General features: G+C 39.7%; 1 protein-coding gene across 24 annotated transcripts in view; it reads left to right on the top strand.

The window, feature by feature from the left end:
• Nucleotides 1-17,396, top strand: part of PPP1R12B (protein phosphatase 1 regulatory subunit 12B) — a 111,237-nt gene that overhangs the window by 71,880 nt on the left and 21,961 nt on the right. For 17 of the 24 annotated variants that reach the window (XM_083746494.1, XM_083746492.1, XM_083746493.1 and 14 more), the window contains 2 exons: nt 16,703-16,719; nt 17,137-17,281. In XM_083746494.1, the coding sequence (XP_083602620.1) occupies nt 16,703-16,719; nt 17,137-17,281 (162 nt within the window). Of the gene's footprint in view, nt 1-3,541; nt 3,744-16,702; nt 16,720-17,136; nt 17,282-17,396 lie in introns of all 24 variants that reach the window. The other 7 variants (XR_014566129.1, XR_014566130.1, XR_014566131.1 and 4 more) reach the window with 1 other exon arrangement.

Genomic DNA, 17,396 nt, shown 5'->3' with positions numbered 1-17,396 from the left:
TCACGACTGGACCTAATGGTCAGGGGTCCCTTTACGTTTACCTATTTTAAAGCTATGGGAAAGGAAGTTGTGAGTGTAAGGTAGCTCATATCCCATTGTTAGTTTAGCTGACGCATTGGACATCAAGAAGAAAATGATTAAGATTGTCAGGTGGAATAACCAGCATTAACACATCTTATACACATGGTTTAGGTTTCTTGACCTAATAGCTTAAAAGCAGAATTATAAGCAGTCTTCCTTGCCCCTTTCTCCCACTGGCAATATAAGACACAACTATTCTGTGGGAGAAAATCATGAGAGGAAGGAGGGGCAGGAAAAATTCTATCACATGCCTGCTCCTGTTATAGTTCATAAATGTTGTGAGCAGGGATGCTGGTGAAGTTTCTGAGTGCAGCTGTGGGAACTCCTAAAAGCCCACCATAGGTACTTTAATATGACTTTGTCATGATAGAAGAGCCCTGATGAAATTTTTCACTGGCTCGGATTAAAATTCCTAGCTCTACATGCCTATCTGTTCTACCCTCCCCACCATTCTGTGATTCCCAGCACACACCCCTCTCGTCTTTTTAAGCAGCGGCAGAGGTGAGTAACAAGTTATAGAAAAGGAAAGGGATTTTGTTTCACTCCCCTCCAGGTTCTGATGCAATTGCAGGTGGAATCTTTCTGGAAGTAATCTTTCTGAGCCTCTCAGATATTATAAAAAATAGTCAGGTCTTTCCCCCCAGAATACCTTAAATCAGCTCTAAGTTAATTCAAGGCAAGTTTCAGATAGCTCTTCATTGGGAACTTTTGTCAAAAAGTGGGTTATAATAATAATTTAGCAATGATGAATCCACTTTTTAAAAGCTTCATATCTTCTGTCACCCTTATTATGTTCTTACAGGACTAATGTGTGGCTATTGAAGTTTGCGTGAAGTTCCTTCTGTAGGCTTGGGCACTGGGACTGGTGAATGAGACATAACCAGTGTTTGATGCCTTATTAGTAATAAGATTATACACAGTCACAATGTTGATGTTCCTCCTAGTGATTTGGCATTCCTACTCGGATCACTGAAAGGAAGCACATGGAATTGTGAGTGTTGTTGGCTCAGTTACTTCAGTTACTGTGGAAGAGTAGCAGTCAACACCACACAGTTCATAACTATGGGTAGGCTGATACATTGGGGAAGGTTTATGTTTGTAGTAGTTGGGTTGTAACCAGTGAAATTAGTGAGAAGGATGGTCTAGGAAGTTTTATGGGTGATACTGATTTCACAAAGTTTAAGAAGCTCTAGATTGATTTCAGTTCCTTTTTGTCTACATTGTTTTCAGTTCTTTTCTGTTTAAAATATCAACTGCTCAAAAGGTTTGGACTTTAATTGACAACATGCAGCAGCCTAAAACTGAACACTGGCATTAAAGGTTCAGTGTGTTCTAAATTATGCTATCTATTAGCTGTACTTTGTCTTTAAACACACAGCTCTCTTCCCCCCTACCCCGCCCCAGCTCTTTCTAGCAGAGTCTAGCCACTGCTGATTATGAATCACTCCATTGTTCTTGGTATATTGACATAATGTTAGAAAAAAGAAGTGGTGTGTGGAATTTGGAGATCCTTAACTCCACTTTGATGTCAAGCTGGGCTACCTTCAAGTTCTTTTGTATTCTGATACGACCTCTCTTGTCATGAGGTAGGCTACTTGAATAATTTTGTTTGGGAACACAAGCAATCATGGAAGAAAAAGCAGAAGTGCAAGATATTTAAAGAAATGAATTAAGGTTGTTTTGAGATATGGGCCAATTATGCAAATAGGCATATTGGCAGCTTCATATGTATAAGAGACTAAAAGTAATGTGTGTGCTTATTCTTATATTCTAACTCATTGCAAGAAGCTTTGCCTAAGAAAATAGGATTTAAAGCACCTGCTGTTCCCTTTTGTATCTTCAGCTGACTTGCTAATTCGTAGAAATTGTATTTGAATATGATAGTTGCTCTACTAGTTTCTTAATCAGGTTTGGCAAAACTAAATCTTATCAGTTATCTGATTACTCTTTTCACACACACCTCCTGCAGCTGCAGTGTAATAAAAGGTTTTTCCTAAACATATTTATTCCTGCCTTACTGTGGAACTTGAACTTGAACCTAAATTTCAGTCCCTTAACTAATCACATAAATTAGATTTTACATAATTCTGTAATGCAGAGCCTTGCATTTATACTCGGAAGAATACACAGTAAATTATCATTGTTAGCCAACATCCCTCTTGCATATTTTCCCAGTTAAGTACCTGTATGGATATTTGTTAAGCACAGTCATTATAATGCTAAGTGATATTTTCTCATTCTCAATTGTATTTTGACTTGGAGATTATTCAAGTGTTCTGAGAACTAAATAATTATCCCTGGTATTCCTGAGTGCTAATTTGCTAAAGGCAAACTTTATTTTAGGTTTGCTTTTGAATGCTGTTGGAATCCCATATAATAGTGCATAGATTGTGTAGGAGATACAAAATGTATCACACCCAAACCTATTTAGCATTAGCTTTACAGCTTGTACTAATTAGCTTTTCAGTGTACTTGTTATACATTCAGCACAAGTGAACCCAATGTTATGATAGAGTTAAAAGGAAATTAGAGTTTGCTTAGGCACACCTATCTAGCAACATGTTCATTTTTACTTAGAATTCAAACTTTTAAGAGATTTTTAACTTTCTTCTCCACAAATTTTGACTGCCTGGCAGTGGCCTAAAATGTGGAGAGAGAAAAAACCTTGTTAAAGAAGAAGCCCTAAATCACCCAAACATGCTAGAAAAACTAGTGGCTGGAACTTAGACCTTGCAGGCAAGCTGAGTTGTGCTCTGACCTCATACTTCGAAGCCATCTGGGCTTTAGGAGCTTTCAGCTTTCTTTCTCCTACAAGTAGCAGCCCAAATCCCAAGTTGAAAGTGAATCTATGCCTTTGGCCTCCCTCCAGCATTCCTCACTGAGCAAGTAAGGATTTGGAATGTCAGAAAATAGCAAGAGGGGAGGGTAGATAGAAGTGTGTGAAGGCGTTCCTAACTTGGAGCATGGAACAAAACACAGTTTCATCTGGACTGCCCCTTTCTGTAGCAGCATTTGTTCCTTATTTGTACTTTCTCCCTAATGATGCAGCCCTGCTCCAGCAACAGAGATCTGCCTCGACAAGGCTGTGGATTTAAAAACTTTTCTGCTAAGGCGTCTTCCTAGCTGGATAAACTAGTAATCTTTAGGCTTTTGCCAATTTTGTTACCAGATTTCGTGCCATCATCGGTTGTTTGGAAATAGTCTGGCTTTGCTGTGTGAAAGCTCTGAATAGCAGAAAATCTTTTGGAAGACCTGAAGGCAGGTTTCAGACCTGACAGTGACATGCTCTAGCACTGTCCTCTGCCAGCAGAAGCTCCTGGGGGTCTGTTTTGTCATGATTATGGAGAACAGCCCACTGTGACATTTGTTTCTACAGTCGTCAGCCTGGTGCCTAGAAACTTGTAACTTTGAACACTGGCTAAAATACTATAATTGTCAAACTAGTTTCTTCTTGCTTTAGAAGGCACCACCCAGCTGCACATAGTGAGACAGAGGTGAAGAGTTGGATCTTGTTGCTACTGAGAGGTGACCTGTTGCCTTGCCACCACCCTGAATGGACCATGTCGTCCTTGTATACCAGGAGTAAGGAGTTTACTCGAAACAGAAAGTCTCAGTCTGATTCTCCCCCATCGTCTCCTTCCCCGATTGCAAAGACACTCAGAGTAAGCAAAGAGCTTTTCATTTCTGTGTTATATTGTAACTTGCTAAGGGCTAATTATGTTCACAGTGCCTTTCCCCACTTGAGTCTTTCTTTGTGATTCATTTTTCTTCTGAAGGTGTCCCTGTGAAATAAAGCCTTGGCAAAGCTTTTCTGTAGAAGGAGCCTTCAACAGTATAGTTATGTAGGGTCTTCTCATCTTGCTATAGTTACTGATTCAGGGATTATAAGTAAATCACTTGAATTTGCTTCCTATCTCTTCACAGTCAACAGGAACTGCATTTGCTGAATATTTTTACTAGGAGGGCATAGGCTTTGAAATGAAAATGAGGCAAAACCTGAACAGCTTGCTAAACTGCTGTGTGCTTCTTATATTTCACAGTATTGCTAGCATTTTGAAGTTTGGACATCTGGCTGATGGAATATTATGACATGTAGTACTTTAAAGGTCCAGAAAATAGCCTTTTTGTGAGAGATACTGATGATATCCATAGTTCTAGCTGGCATTATTTTTCAAAGTGTCAAGAGTTCCTGTTTGTAAGAAAGTATTAAAACCTTCTGAACACAAATTCTTTGTGAGTTTTCCTGAATCACTCTTATTTCTTTTCTTTTTTTAATAAAAATGTAGCATGAGTCAATTTGAACATTCTTGCCATTTCTGATTACTTAATGGCACATAGAAACATTTCAAACTTGTGTTGCCATGACCAGCAGAGACTTCATACAAATGCAAGTCTGATATTAACACTGCTGTATCATATTGTAGGTGAGAAATAGTAGGAAGCTGATATAATAATCTAAAGCAGCTGCAATTGAATATGTGCTATCAAAAATTCCAGATGTTTCTTTACATATCAGCAGTCAGCAAAGTGTAGGGAACTGGGTTAACATTTATGGAAATTCATTTGCTACCTGAATAATGATCCAGAGAAACTGGTGAATTTCCCCTTGTCTCTTTTCCTTGTTTAGATTTCACTTTGATTTTAAAGCAAGCTGACTTTAGTGAGTATGCATTATTAGCAGCAGACAATTGTGATCTGGTACACTGAAAATTATCTTAGTATTTACCACGACATAAAAGCCTGTTAGATGCTCTTATGATTGTAACTTACTGTGCTTCCAAAGAAGAAAACTGGGAAGTAGCTATATATTTAAATTTAGGAACAGCTCTGCAGTACATCTTAGCTGTAACTAAACATAATGCTGAATACCTATTTTATGATGCATGTCTTAATACTTGATGTGTAAGTGGGTCATTTTGAGAAAAATGTATAAGTAATTGCATAGCATTTTCATGCATTTGGAGTCACAAAGAACATTTTAAGGTAATTTTGGTTAAGGATTAACTTCCTGAGAAACTATGGTGTCAATGGCAACTTTAAAGATTTTGTTTAAAGTTGTAATGCACCTTTCCTAGTGCCATTCCTTATGTCAGGGGCTCATGTATTAATGGCTAAGCAAAGATTTGTCATCCATGGGGATACCTGCTTAGCTTTCTCATCTCTTGCACTACTTCTTCACTTGAACCCACTTTTGCTGTGCTTCACATCTCTCATCCAGCTTCCCCTCTCTCACTTTTGTTCTCCTTTGTGGCTCTTTAGGTGTCAGGAAGGGATCTGTGACCTCGCTCATCCCTTTTCTGCAATTCCAGTTTGAGAAACACTGGGCGACAGGCATGTAAAGGCGCCATATAGAGAGAGAGGCTCCTTTCTGTACACTTGATTGCTTAATTGGGCAATTTTCCTCATCTGTCAATTAAACTGCTTATTAGGATCTATTGTTAAGCAATTAAATCATTCCTTCATACTCTGGAGAGCTCTTGTTGTACTGAAACAGTAAACAAGTTAATCAGGCTTCCATCACCTACACACCTTTCACTAGTTTTGTCTTATACAAGCACTAGTTCATTTCAAAAAAGTATGCCTCAAAATCCATGAAAGGCTTTTTTTCCCTTTCTTTTTTTGTATGTGGGACCGAAGCTTGTTCACTTAGGTAATTAGTATGCCCGTTGAGGGGACGCAGGTGGCGCTGTGGGTTAAAGCCTCAGCGCCTAGGACTTGCCGATCGAAAGGTCGGCGGTTCGAATCCCTGCGGTGGGGTGCGCTCCCGCTGCTCGGTCCCAGCGCCTGCCAACCTAGCAGTTCGAAAGCACCTCCGGGTGCAAGTAGATAAATAGGGACTGCTTACCAGCGGGAAGGTAAACGGCGTTTCTGTGTGCGGCTCTGGCTCGCCAGAGCAGCGATGTCACGCTGGCCACGTGACCCGGAGGTGTCTCCGGACAGCGCTGGCCCCTGGCCTCTTGAGTGAGATGGGCGCACAACCCCAGAGTCTGTCAAGACTGGCCCGTACGGGCAGGGGTACCTTTACCTTTACCTTTTATGCCCGTTGAGATAACTTTACATCTTCACAAAATAAACCTGTAATAGAAATCAATTGCATGCATATTCTGAAGTGATTCAGTCTTTGTACAACTTCCAGCATTCTTCTTAGCTCTCTGCATGTGAGTCAGTCTCTCAGACAGTTGGCGTTTGCATGAAGTTATTGCTGTTCATGCAGCAGGGTAAAGTATACAGAAAGGGAAAAACAGGTTTTCCTCATGCTCTGACTGCCGTATTAGGAGATGTGTAGGAAGGTTCTTCTAGAGCTAATTGAGCCGTCACGCTGATTTTCCTTTTGCTGGTCTTTCCCCGTGGTTTGACTTGTTTGCTTCAAATGAATCTTGACACTTTGCTCTGCTAGTGTTTCTTTGCAGTGCACCTTCTTTCTCTGACTATGTAGAGCTGGTGTATGTATAGTATTTTCTTTCAGCAGCATAATGGACTGCAGGGCGTTTAGTTCCATTTTCCACTCCCTGATTGAAAGACTAGATACTAAATCAGGAGCCTTGAAGATCTGAATTGTAGGGAGGTGACAGTTGGCTGGGAAGAGAAGCTAGCAAAAAGGATAGTTTGACCATACAGAGTGGGCATAAATGCTTGAATTAATTATCTCATACATTATTAGGAAGAGAATAAAACTCTTATTGACAAATTGCATGAACAGGATTCAAGTTGTTTTCTCACAAATGTTATGCCATGGCAATGGGAGATCAGATTGTTAACTTAGTTAAGTGTCTGTTAGTAGCTACTACCAAGGTGCCAAATTTGTTCTTAGTTGCCTCCCTGCAAAAGTAAAAGTAAAATCTTACTGTACTTTTTAAACCCTGAAACACTATTGTAAGGATGCAGAGGGATGAACAACGACATCCTCTTTTAAGTTTCCCTTGCAGAAGGTTGCCCCACTGCAAAAGCAGAAGTGTGTCTCTAAATATTCCACAATCCAAAAATGCTTCTAAAGGAAAATATTTTAGAGAGGAAATGATACCAATGCATATGCATGTTTTTGCCCCCTCTCTATGTCTACTCTATTTGTGTCTAATGATTCCCATGCCTCCTATTTAAACTTCAAATTTAAAAAACAGTTTGAGGGATTGGTTAGAAGGCAGAAATTTGGTGCATGTATAGAGCGCTGAAAATGGCTTATTTGAGCAGCTTATCTTTGTACTAAATAGGTTAATAATTCTAAAATACAACTAATTTTAATAATAACAGTAAACCACTATCAGTTCACATTTCAGATACAGTGACCATTGGTAGATGAATCTTACATTGAATTTAAGTTGATATGAGCCTTTCAGATGGTATCCATGTGAGGTTTACATCTATATTAAATATGTTCAGGTGTAGCCATAGGAATCCTGTGGCCCTTGGATGTTGTTGGACTTCATCTCCTGTCATCCAAGATCATTGACCGTGCTGTCTGTGTCTGATAGGAACTGGAGTCATCCTGCCTGCCTGAATAGCTCAGTTAGTTAGAGCGTGGTACTGATAATGCTAAGGTTCAATCCCTGTATAGGACAGCTGCATATTCCTGCCTTGCAGGGGGTTGGACTAGATGATCCACAGGGTCCCTTTCAACTCTATGATTCTATGATTCTGTGATTCTATGAACATTATGAGGGCAACAAGTTTACTCCATCTGGATTATAGGGTTCCAGCTGTTCAAAATATTTGGACAGGACTTTGGTACTAGAATACCCAGATTCAAATCTTAGATGTAGATCTACATGTAGATGTAGAGATAACTCTCTACTGGGATTAAATACTCATGTTTTAATACTTATAATGGGAACAACAAGGTATTTTGAAAATCTTTTGTAAAAGGACAGCATATTGCACATCTGTATATATTATTCATGACAATATATTAATCTTAAGCATATTAACCTTACCCCATTGTGATGCCCATTGTTCCAAATCACTGAAAACTTCCTTCATGAACCTATTCAGATTCAATATAATCATTTGAGAAATATCCAAAATACCTAAATAAGTTAAAACCCTGTTCACCAACAAAATGGCCAGTTAGCAAATAAGGTATTTCAGATTTTGATTAATTAATTGTATACCCTGACATTCTACCAAAACTATTTTTATTAAATAACGTTGCATTGAAGACTTTGTTTTCTTTGTTGCTCTCTGCCCTGTGTAACATGGCTCCAAGAAAATTCCTTTTCTACTAGTATGGCCCATCCATTCAGTTCTTAGTAACAGATAATGCAGAACTCATTTTTACTTATGGGTCCCCCCCCCCTTTAAGTCACTTTAAGGGAACAATTCTACAACTATAATTGACTTGACATAAGCCAGACCTAGACCTTCAGAGACTTAACATCAAAGTTCTGCACTGAGATACAGAACAACTGTTAACATTCAAGACAGCCACTAAATAAATCTGGCACACATTTCCAGTATCCTACACTGCTGGAGGCCTGAAGCTCAGTAAGAAGCGTTAATGAATAGCCAACTTTTAGGACTGCCAGTTGTAAAGCTGAGTTTTGTTTGAAGTGCTTTTACACATCAGTTATCCCCTTTTGTTTTTCATTTTTTTGTGTCATAAAGAAGTAATAAAGACTAACCAAATAGGTGCTGAGTGCATAGGGAAACTAGGCTCCGTTGACTGACACTTCCTTTTGCTGTGCATCTCATGGCAAATTGAACCAGACTTGAAGGAATGCTTCTCTAGTGTCAATAGCAATCTGCCTTTAGTTCAAGAGGCAATTTCCAGCTGCTAGCACTGTATAGCAGAGGGCCTGGTTCTCATGATGTACATGGCTCTACCTCGGCTCTGAGCTGTGGGCACTTACTTAAAATGTGGTATACTCATAGTAGACTTATTGAAATGAATGAACCTAGACTCCCAGCCTGGCAGAGAATGGCCTTTGCACTTGTGTCCCCAAAGAACCAACCTGAGAGAGCATACAATGACTAAAATGTTGCACTACAGCAGTATAGTGGCCATCCTCATTAGATTTGAACCACCTTACAGGAAATGTAAGCGTATTTCATTCTTCTGTAATACAGTGGTAACTCGAGTTATATACGCTTCAGGTTACATACGCTTCAGGTTACAGACTCTGCTAACCCAGAAATAGAACCTCAGGTTAAGAACTTTGCTTCAGGATGAGAACAGAAATCGTGCTCCAGTGGCACGGCAGCAGCAGGAAGCACCATTAGCTAAAGTGGTGCTCCAGGTTAAGAACAGTTTCAGGTTAAGAACGGACCTCTGGAACGAATTAAGTACGTAACCTGAGGTACCACTGTAAAAAGATATATTCCAGTGGGTGGGATAAAAGAAGGTACAGCCTTATAACCCTTCTCACGATGAACTGAAGAGAAGCCCTGTATCTTCTGTGAATGCCTGCATTTTATTTCTCTTGATACTGTCTTTCTGGAGAGCTTTAGATTTTATTGTCGGGTGAAATGTTTGCTCAATAGCATTTTTCTTTAAAGTGGTCAAGTAGGTAGGTTTCTGAATTCTGACCTTTTCTGAAGTTAAATAAAGTTCATCTTGATATTGTGTGTAGCGTTGTCTATCCTTAGGTTTGATGCTAATGAAGTGCAGCTGCACAGACCTTGAAGAGGCAGCTGGGGAAACTGAGGCAAAAGACAGAAATAATAAAGCCTTTTAATACTCCATGTTTCGGTCCTACTTGAGTGCTGTATTGGAACCATGTGCTAGTCAGATGTAGATGCCAGTTAGAATTACAGAACTTACTTCAAATTAAACAAGTTCTGTTTCTGTTGTGAATACCATAAGCTCTTCAACTAGATGGTGAAACTGCCATTCATAACAACTAATCCTTTATGTTCTAGCAAAACCAAACCAAAACAACCAGGGATTTTTCTGTTAAATCCATTGATTTATAGCTCCTGAAAAATCATGCTTTGTGTTAGACATATTGGGGTTATTCAAAGGTTGCTGAGTTACCCTGGGTTATTAATCACATGGATAGGATTGGAGATCCTTGTGCTAAGAGCTGAGAACACTGACTGGGTTTGAGAAATACATTGGGTGACCTTGGCTTTCCAGTACCTTGGCTTCTAAGTCCTCTGTCAAATCTCCAGTTTTTCACAGCACAGCTAACATAAAATGACTGCTTGTCGTGCCCAGTAATCTTCGTCAGGATGGGCATCATTGTGCTCAGACTAGTAAATAGTAGTTAAGTTTTTACCCTTCAAAGATGGAGTTTAAAAGAGAACAAGGAGTGCAGTAATTGTTCATGGAACAAGGTATGCAGTCCTTATTGTACTAATAGTAGAGTACAGTTGCATCCATGAAGATTTAATGCTAAGTTATGCCACCTGTTTTTTAACATTGGCATCGAATAAAAATCTTGTCCATTCATGTATATTTAAACTCTTCTTTTCAGCTTTTGTGAATAAAATTCATGGCCTATAAATCAGTCTTAAGTAAAATAGCATTCTTCTTGCCTAAAACAAGACAATTCATGGTCTGGGAGATTACTATAATGACATGGCTCCTATGGACAAAGACCATCCTTCCCTGAAGTTTCCACCTCATCTTAGCTGCAGTTGGTTAAGCTTTGAGCTGGGATGAAAGTCTATTGGAGAAAAATTTCTCTATGTTTCAGCCAGTTTTGAACATGATAATTTTTTAAGAGGTGGTTCAGCTACTTGGTCAAGAACAAGTTTGTTGGGTTATAGGCACGTAGCACTTCAGTGGATGTTACACACATAAGCAGGAGGGGAGAACAGGCCTGAAAATACATTTGCTTTTGTTTTGGAGCTTCAGGAAGTTATCTGAAAATAGTCGCTTGAACTGAGTCATTAAGTTACTTTTCAACATGACTTAAAAAACTTTTCTGTAAGAAATGGAAGAAGACAGCTCGGTTGAAACTGTGAACCAAGTTGGCAAGTATTTTTGCACCTTCCCAAAGACCACCTTTGGTAACTTTTCAGTGAGTCAAAAGGGTGTAAAATTGTTCTGAGGGCAGAGAAGAGGGATCATTCTAAGGACCTAAGCCATCAATGAAGCAACAGAGCCAGTGTTCTCTGGGTTGCCAAAGTTCATGTGTAAGCAGTGAAATCTCAATGCATCAAAATAGATTTTCTGGTCCAGGAGCAGAGAAGCAGGCTTAGTGTTCACCATTTTTCACCTTTTCACCCCTTGCTTTTTCCTGTAAGACCTATTGCAGTCGTTAAGAGTTGTCAACAGGCTCATCACAGCTATCTGCCAATCACCCATTCCCACCACCCTTCTGAGTAATACCCCTCCCCACCTTCTCACTATATAGAAGGGTCTGGAAACTTCTGTTTCAGTGTATCTGAAGAAGTGTGCATGCACACGAAAGCTCATACCAAGAACTGACTTAGTTGGTCTTTAAGGTGCTACTGGAAGGATTTTTTTTTGTTCATATAAGGGCAGTAATTAATACACAAAAATGCAAAATAGATTCTGCTATGCAGTCTAAGTAAGTCTTGTTTTCTGTTAGCTCAGCCAGTTGGAGAGGAGCATAAATGTTGGAAACATTCTGGTTTGCAAAACATGTAAATATCATACTTTCCCTCCTCTTTCCTTCCTTTTGGGGTCAGATGTTGGCCACAGAAGAAAGCATTTGCAGCCAATTAAGCCAGTTTCTCTTTTGGCAGGAGACTTCAGCTGTTCATGCCTCAGTCTTTTAAAATTGCATTGCTGCAAAAGGAGCATGGTTTTAATTACACTTACGCCATCTGTAGAACCTTTTGAGCTTAAAAGTAGGACTCTAATGTTCCATAATCCTGCATATATCTACAATCAAAATTCTATGCTTTTCCTGGCTCTTTACAATCCTTTTGTTGTCCAAATTCACAGAATAATTGCCAATACCTAACCCTGTTCTTCTACATTAAAAACAGAAATGAAGTATGTATGGTAAAAGAAAAAGCTATGCCGCAACTTATTTGCCCCTTTCTGTTTATTTTACTATCTGCTGCTACAGGTTCACAGTTAGGTCAGCTAAGCCCAATTTTATGAAGTTTTCTCTCAGGGTATTTCCACATGAGAATTAATTCTGGAAACTCACGCATGCACATTGGGGTTTTTTGTTTCTTTGCACCATTCATATGACATCGGTGTCATCAAAATTCCATCTCTTCATCTTTAGTCATTTAATCCAAATTTATCCATTCTGTAAGAAATCTGGCAAGTATAACATATGCAATCATTGCTGGTGTGGAATCCTGTCAGCAGATTCATTAATGGGTGATTTATTCTGTGCGTGGTGGGTGGCTTCTACTGTCACAGGGCTGTGTGCGCTTGCTTCTCACCTGAGCACAATCCTTTTCATTTATAGCAACACCTATAACTACTGATTGCTGCCTGTTTTGAATTACAACACCCCAGCTAGGAGGAGCTCATGTCTCCATTTTGTCTATTGTGAAACATGATAACCCAAAGCTTTGCTTTTTTTTACTCTTGCATGCTTCTTGGGTTTTCTTTGGGCTTTTTGTTAAAGGTGTGCATGCACAAGTGAAGAAAGACTTATGTATGTGCCCAGAATAGGCAAAGGGGGAGGAGTGATTGAGGTGAAGGATAACACAAATTGGATGCCCATATTCAAGGTATTTCATGGGCACACATGGATTGGGGGGCAGGGATGGAGAGCATCAATAACTTATCTTGCAGGGGGGGAAAGAACAGTGGAAGTGCCCCTGCCTCCACTCAAAAAACAAACCCAAGCATAGGAGATTATTGTCTTTATCAGGGGTCAGCGGGACGCGGGTGGCGCTGTGGGTAAAACCTCAGTGCCTAGGACTTGCCGATCGCATGGTCAGCGGTTTGAATCCCCGCGGCGGGGTGAGCTCCCATCTTTCGGTCCCAGCTCCTGCCCACCTAGCAGTTCGAAAGCACCCTTAAGTGCAAGTAGATAAATAGGTACCGCTTTCTAACGGGAAGGTAAACGGCGTTTCCGTGTGCTGCGCTGGTGCTGGCTCGCCAGAGCAGCTTCGTCACACTGGCCACGTGACCCAGAAGTGTCTCCGGACAGCGCTGGCCCCCGGTCTCTTGAGTGAGATGGGCGCACAACCTTAGAGTCGGACACGACTGGCCCGTACGGGCAGGGGTACCTTTACCTTTATCAGAGGTCAGCAAGGCTCACCGTCCATGGGCCGGGTCACTCCAGTGGAGATCGTCCGTGGGCTGGACCAGCACAGCGCAACGCCGGAAATCACATCTGCACATGTCTGTGGTGCCCCGGAAATCACTTCTGTGCATGCCCAGACACTGCAAATGATTTCCGGTATCTGCGCGTGCGCAGATGCGATTTCCGGCGCGGCTTGGTGAGTCCCTGTGCCCCTCTACGCTGGTTTAGCGCAGCACACGGGGCACTCACTGAGCGGGCGGCTGGGTTTGGAGGCAGTTCGTGGGCCAGTAAAATGGTCTTCGTGGGCCGCATCCAGCCCATGGACCGCATGTTGCCAACCCCTGGTCTTTATGATGTAATTCTAATTTCTAAAATTCACATAAAGTGTAGTTTGCACATATGTCTATTTATGTAGTACATTTTACCTAGGTTTATTCAAGAGAGAGAGAGAAATTGAGCTCCATACATGTTGTTTATACAGGGTGGTATTCATATCAGTTGCTCTTGCTGGGATTTGTTAAATGTGAGTTTCTTCAAGAAGTAGGAAATGAGTTTCTTTTCTCAACTCAAGAGGGGGAAAAAACATTTGCCAATCATTTTTTCCTCTCTCCCAAGAAAGCTTGCAGCCAGTTGTGCTGGCCTCCTGATGTGAACTGCTTAGGAACCTTGATTAAAATGTAGCCATTACCAACAGCTGCAGTAATGTCAAGAGTTGGCTTTGCTTTCTAAATAAATTCATAACACAGCTGCTCAGAGAAAGTTCGCTTTTGTCCCAACCTTAGTTTTCATAAACTTAATCATGAAATCTTGGTTTATGTGGGATACAAATAGGCCAAGCGTATCCAAGGATTCCATGTACTGGAAAAGGTCTAAGCTTTCCAAGGAGCAACATCTGAAATGTCAAATCACTTCCTGTAACTTGTTAAGTTTTTATTCACTTGGGTAACTCGACAATGCATCAGTTACAAGTCCCACTGCTTCAGTGGAACTTGCTTCCAAGAAAGTGTGGTTAGAATTACATCCTTTAGCTTAAAATTTATTATTATTATTATTATTACATTCTGTTTTCTGGGTTCAGTCTGGTCTTATTTTACCTTTTACATACACCATGTCTGAACTGGTAGAATGTCATTTTATGACATAAAATTGTCATTTTATCCTCACAGTGTTTTCACTTAGAATGCTGAGAAATTGGACAAAGGTCCGGTGAGATTCTGTTAGGAGAAAGATTCCATATATTGTCTCAGTTAGACTTCATTGAAATTGCAGATTATGGTTTTCATTTTGCTAGAAGCGATTCATACATGACAAACTTTTATTTGAATACGTGGTGTACTTCACTAAAACTTGTACGAAACAGTCCTTCCCTCACCCACAGATTGGCAATGTAACTTTTAAAAAATACACGCATGTATGTATTTCTATCATATACGCCCCTGTTTCTCCTCTCTCACCTGTTTGGAGAGTTTCTTCATGTTCTAAAACATAAATATTTAGGTTGTAGTACTGCTGATCTTAAAATAAAGTGGATTAGGTCTACAAATTTGACTTCGTATGAAAAGCTGTCATTAAAAGAGATTAGCAGATGAATATGCAGTGTGCTAAATGAATTTTGACATGAGTGACTTTTTTGCAGTCTTCAGACCGGGAAAGTGGTGATAAATGAATACTTTGGACCAATAAGTACACAATAGGAAGCAGGCTTCTGTACTACAGTGTGAAATTCTAGGAAGCACAGTACTTCCTAGAATGTGGGGACTTTCTGAACAAATTGCTAGTTAAAATAAATACAATCTTTAGAAGTGCCCATAAAACTAGATTTAACTTCTAAATTAGGAGTATTTTATGATGGTCCTAAGAGTTACTATGGCCCAATATGGATGAATGGTGATACTGAACTTAGGATATCTGGTTCAAACAGCTTTTTCGGTCAGACTCGTGAGGAAACCATGAGCAAGTTGTGCCTTGGCTTCAAATTTCCCAGTATGCAAAATAGAAAAAACAATTGCCCGCCTCAGAGAAGAGTATTTATTATTTTATTGTTTTAATTTGTCTGTTGCTTTTCCATATGAATGTGCTCAAAGCTGCTCACAACAGAACAGCAAAAATGTTATTTAATGTGTCATTATAGCAATCAAATGCTAAATTATTTCAAAATGTAACAACACTCTAACAAATAAGTCAAGTGAATGCATCAGGACTAGCAGCAGTTGCACATCGACATGTGATAGATTATATTTGGGATTAGTATTAAGCTTCGTGCTCTAAATGAACGTAGAAAAAGAAGGCTGTGTTCACAAATCTCAGCATTGTGGTTGTGGGAATGTAAACCAAGGTTCACCCTTCCCTTCCCGAGTTCTAATGGAATTATTCAATTAAGATTTGGATCATGCTCTCACATGGAACCTAATCAATCACAAACCTCTATTAACATTAGACTAATAAATATCTAAACTCACAGACCTAAGTAAGAAGGGAAACAAGCTATTTATAGGCATTGCTAAATATTCTGAGTATTTATAGTGCTTCCAGAGTATAATCAATGGGACACTAAAGATGCTAGTTTGACAACTCTAACCTTTTGATCAGATGCAAGTCTGATAGCCGTGATGGATGCTTCTGCACTCACAACAACTCATTTCCGAACAGTATAAATATATTTCCCCATCTGTCAAGTCACAAAACTGCTATTACACAAACATTTCAAACCCTTTCACCAAATCCTTTGGAACCCTGGATGCCATGTGTAGAAGTTGCTGCTTCGGACACAGTTTTGTTTTTCTCATCTTTGGACAGGTTCTGAGGCATACACTTCTTCTGTAAGCTTTGATATTGCAGCCCTGTTTATGGAAGATTGTCAGGATTTATTTTTTTTATGTTTTTAGATATGTTGCAAGCCAGCCAGATGGGCGGGGTATTGGTGGTATTATTATTATTATTATTATTATTATTATTATTATTATTATTACTACTACAAAAAAAAAATAGTGTGAATGTCTAGTTATGAATGTTCCACTCACCCTTATTGTGTGGATTACTTGGATGAATATGAATCCACTTACTGCATTTATACATGTAAGGATGATGAGAGCTCATCTTCATGAAATGGGTTTAATTCACAATACATACAATCCTTCAGAACAGAACTTTACAAATATCAGTTTTTATATATCACATATATTCACACACACACACACAGAGAGAGAGAGAGAGAGAGTGTAGGACAGTAATAAAGGTCCCCTTCATGTAAACTGTGTGTAAAAAATTTATGGAGATTGTATGTATGTTTACAACAGGATTTTCCCTTGGCCTTGATTGTTTTTCAATTTATTTAAGTTGGTTCAAATGAACCTATAGACAAGGTGCAGCAATTTCACCCCATTGGATTTATGGTGCAGTCACTTGTCAATTGCTTTCACAATTGTCGGGCTTCAGTAGCTGTTAACACTGGTATCTTTGTTTTGTTGCTAATCGTGTTTTCTTTTTTCTCCCTCTTATAGCATGAGAGGCTTTCCAGGTAAGCTATTCAGAATGTCTGCTTTTCTTAAAGCATACGTTTCTATATGTTTCTTCCCAGCATTTTTCTTTAAACAGCTTATGAAGCTAGAATCAGGAATCCTGATAACCTGTTAGTGACGTAGTAGGCACCCCTTACATAATATGAACTTGATTTCCTTTCCCCAAACTAAGTTTGTTTTAACAGTGAGCAACAAAAGCATATAAATGTTTTTCTATTTACTTGAAGATTCTGCCCCCTTTATCTTTCCCACACATTTCAGTTACAGGAAAGTATTTATTGGGGAACACTTTTTTGTCACATATAATAGGGTATCTCTCTGCAACTCTCCTTTGAAAAATAGTGATTGAGAAGGATACAGGTCTGTAAGTGGTCTTAAAGTGAGTAAAGCTGTTTTTATATCATGTTTGATGCTAGGTTGGACGCAGCAAGTTCAAGTACTGGCACCAGCGATGCCTATGGGGACCGGCCCTCTGGTCGCAGTGCCTACACCAGAAGAGAGAATCGCCTGGCTGCCCTCAGCAGCAGGACGGAGGATGACAGTAGCAAGGATTATAAAAGAGTGAGTAATTGAAATGGGCAGGCCTTCAGGCCTTCTTTCTTCCCCACCCCCACCCCTACCCCTCATTAATCTAATAAGTAGCAATTTCACGTAAAGCTAGACTCTGTTGGAAAAG

This window comes from Podarcis gaigeae, assembly GCF_964106915.1.
Source record: "Podarcis gaigeae genome assembly, chromosome: 6".
Taxonomy (NCBI): domain Eukaryota; kingdom Metazoa; phylum Chordata; class Lepidosauria; order Squamata; family Lacertidae; genus Podarcis; species Podarcis gaigeae.
Note: the sequence above shows the minus strand (reverse complement) of the source record. Positions and strands in the feature narration are given on the sequence as shown.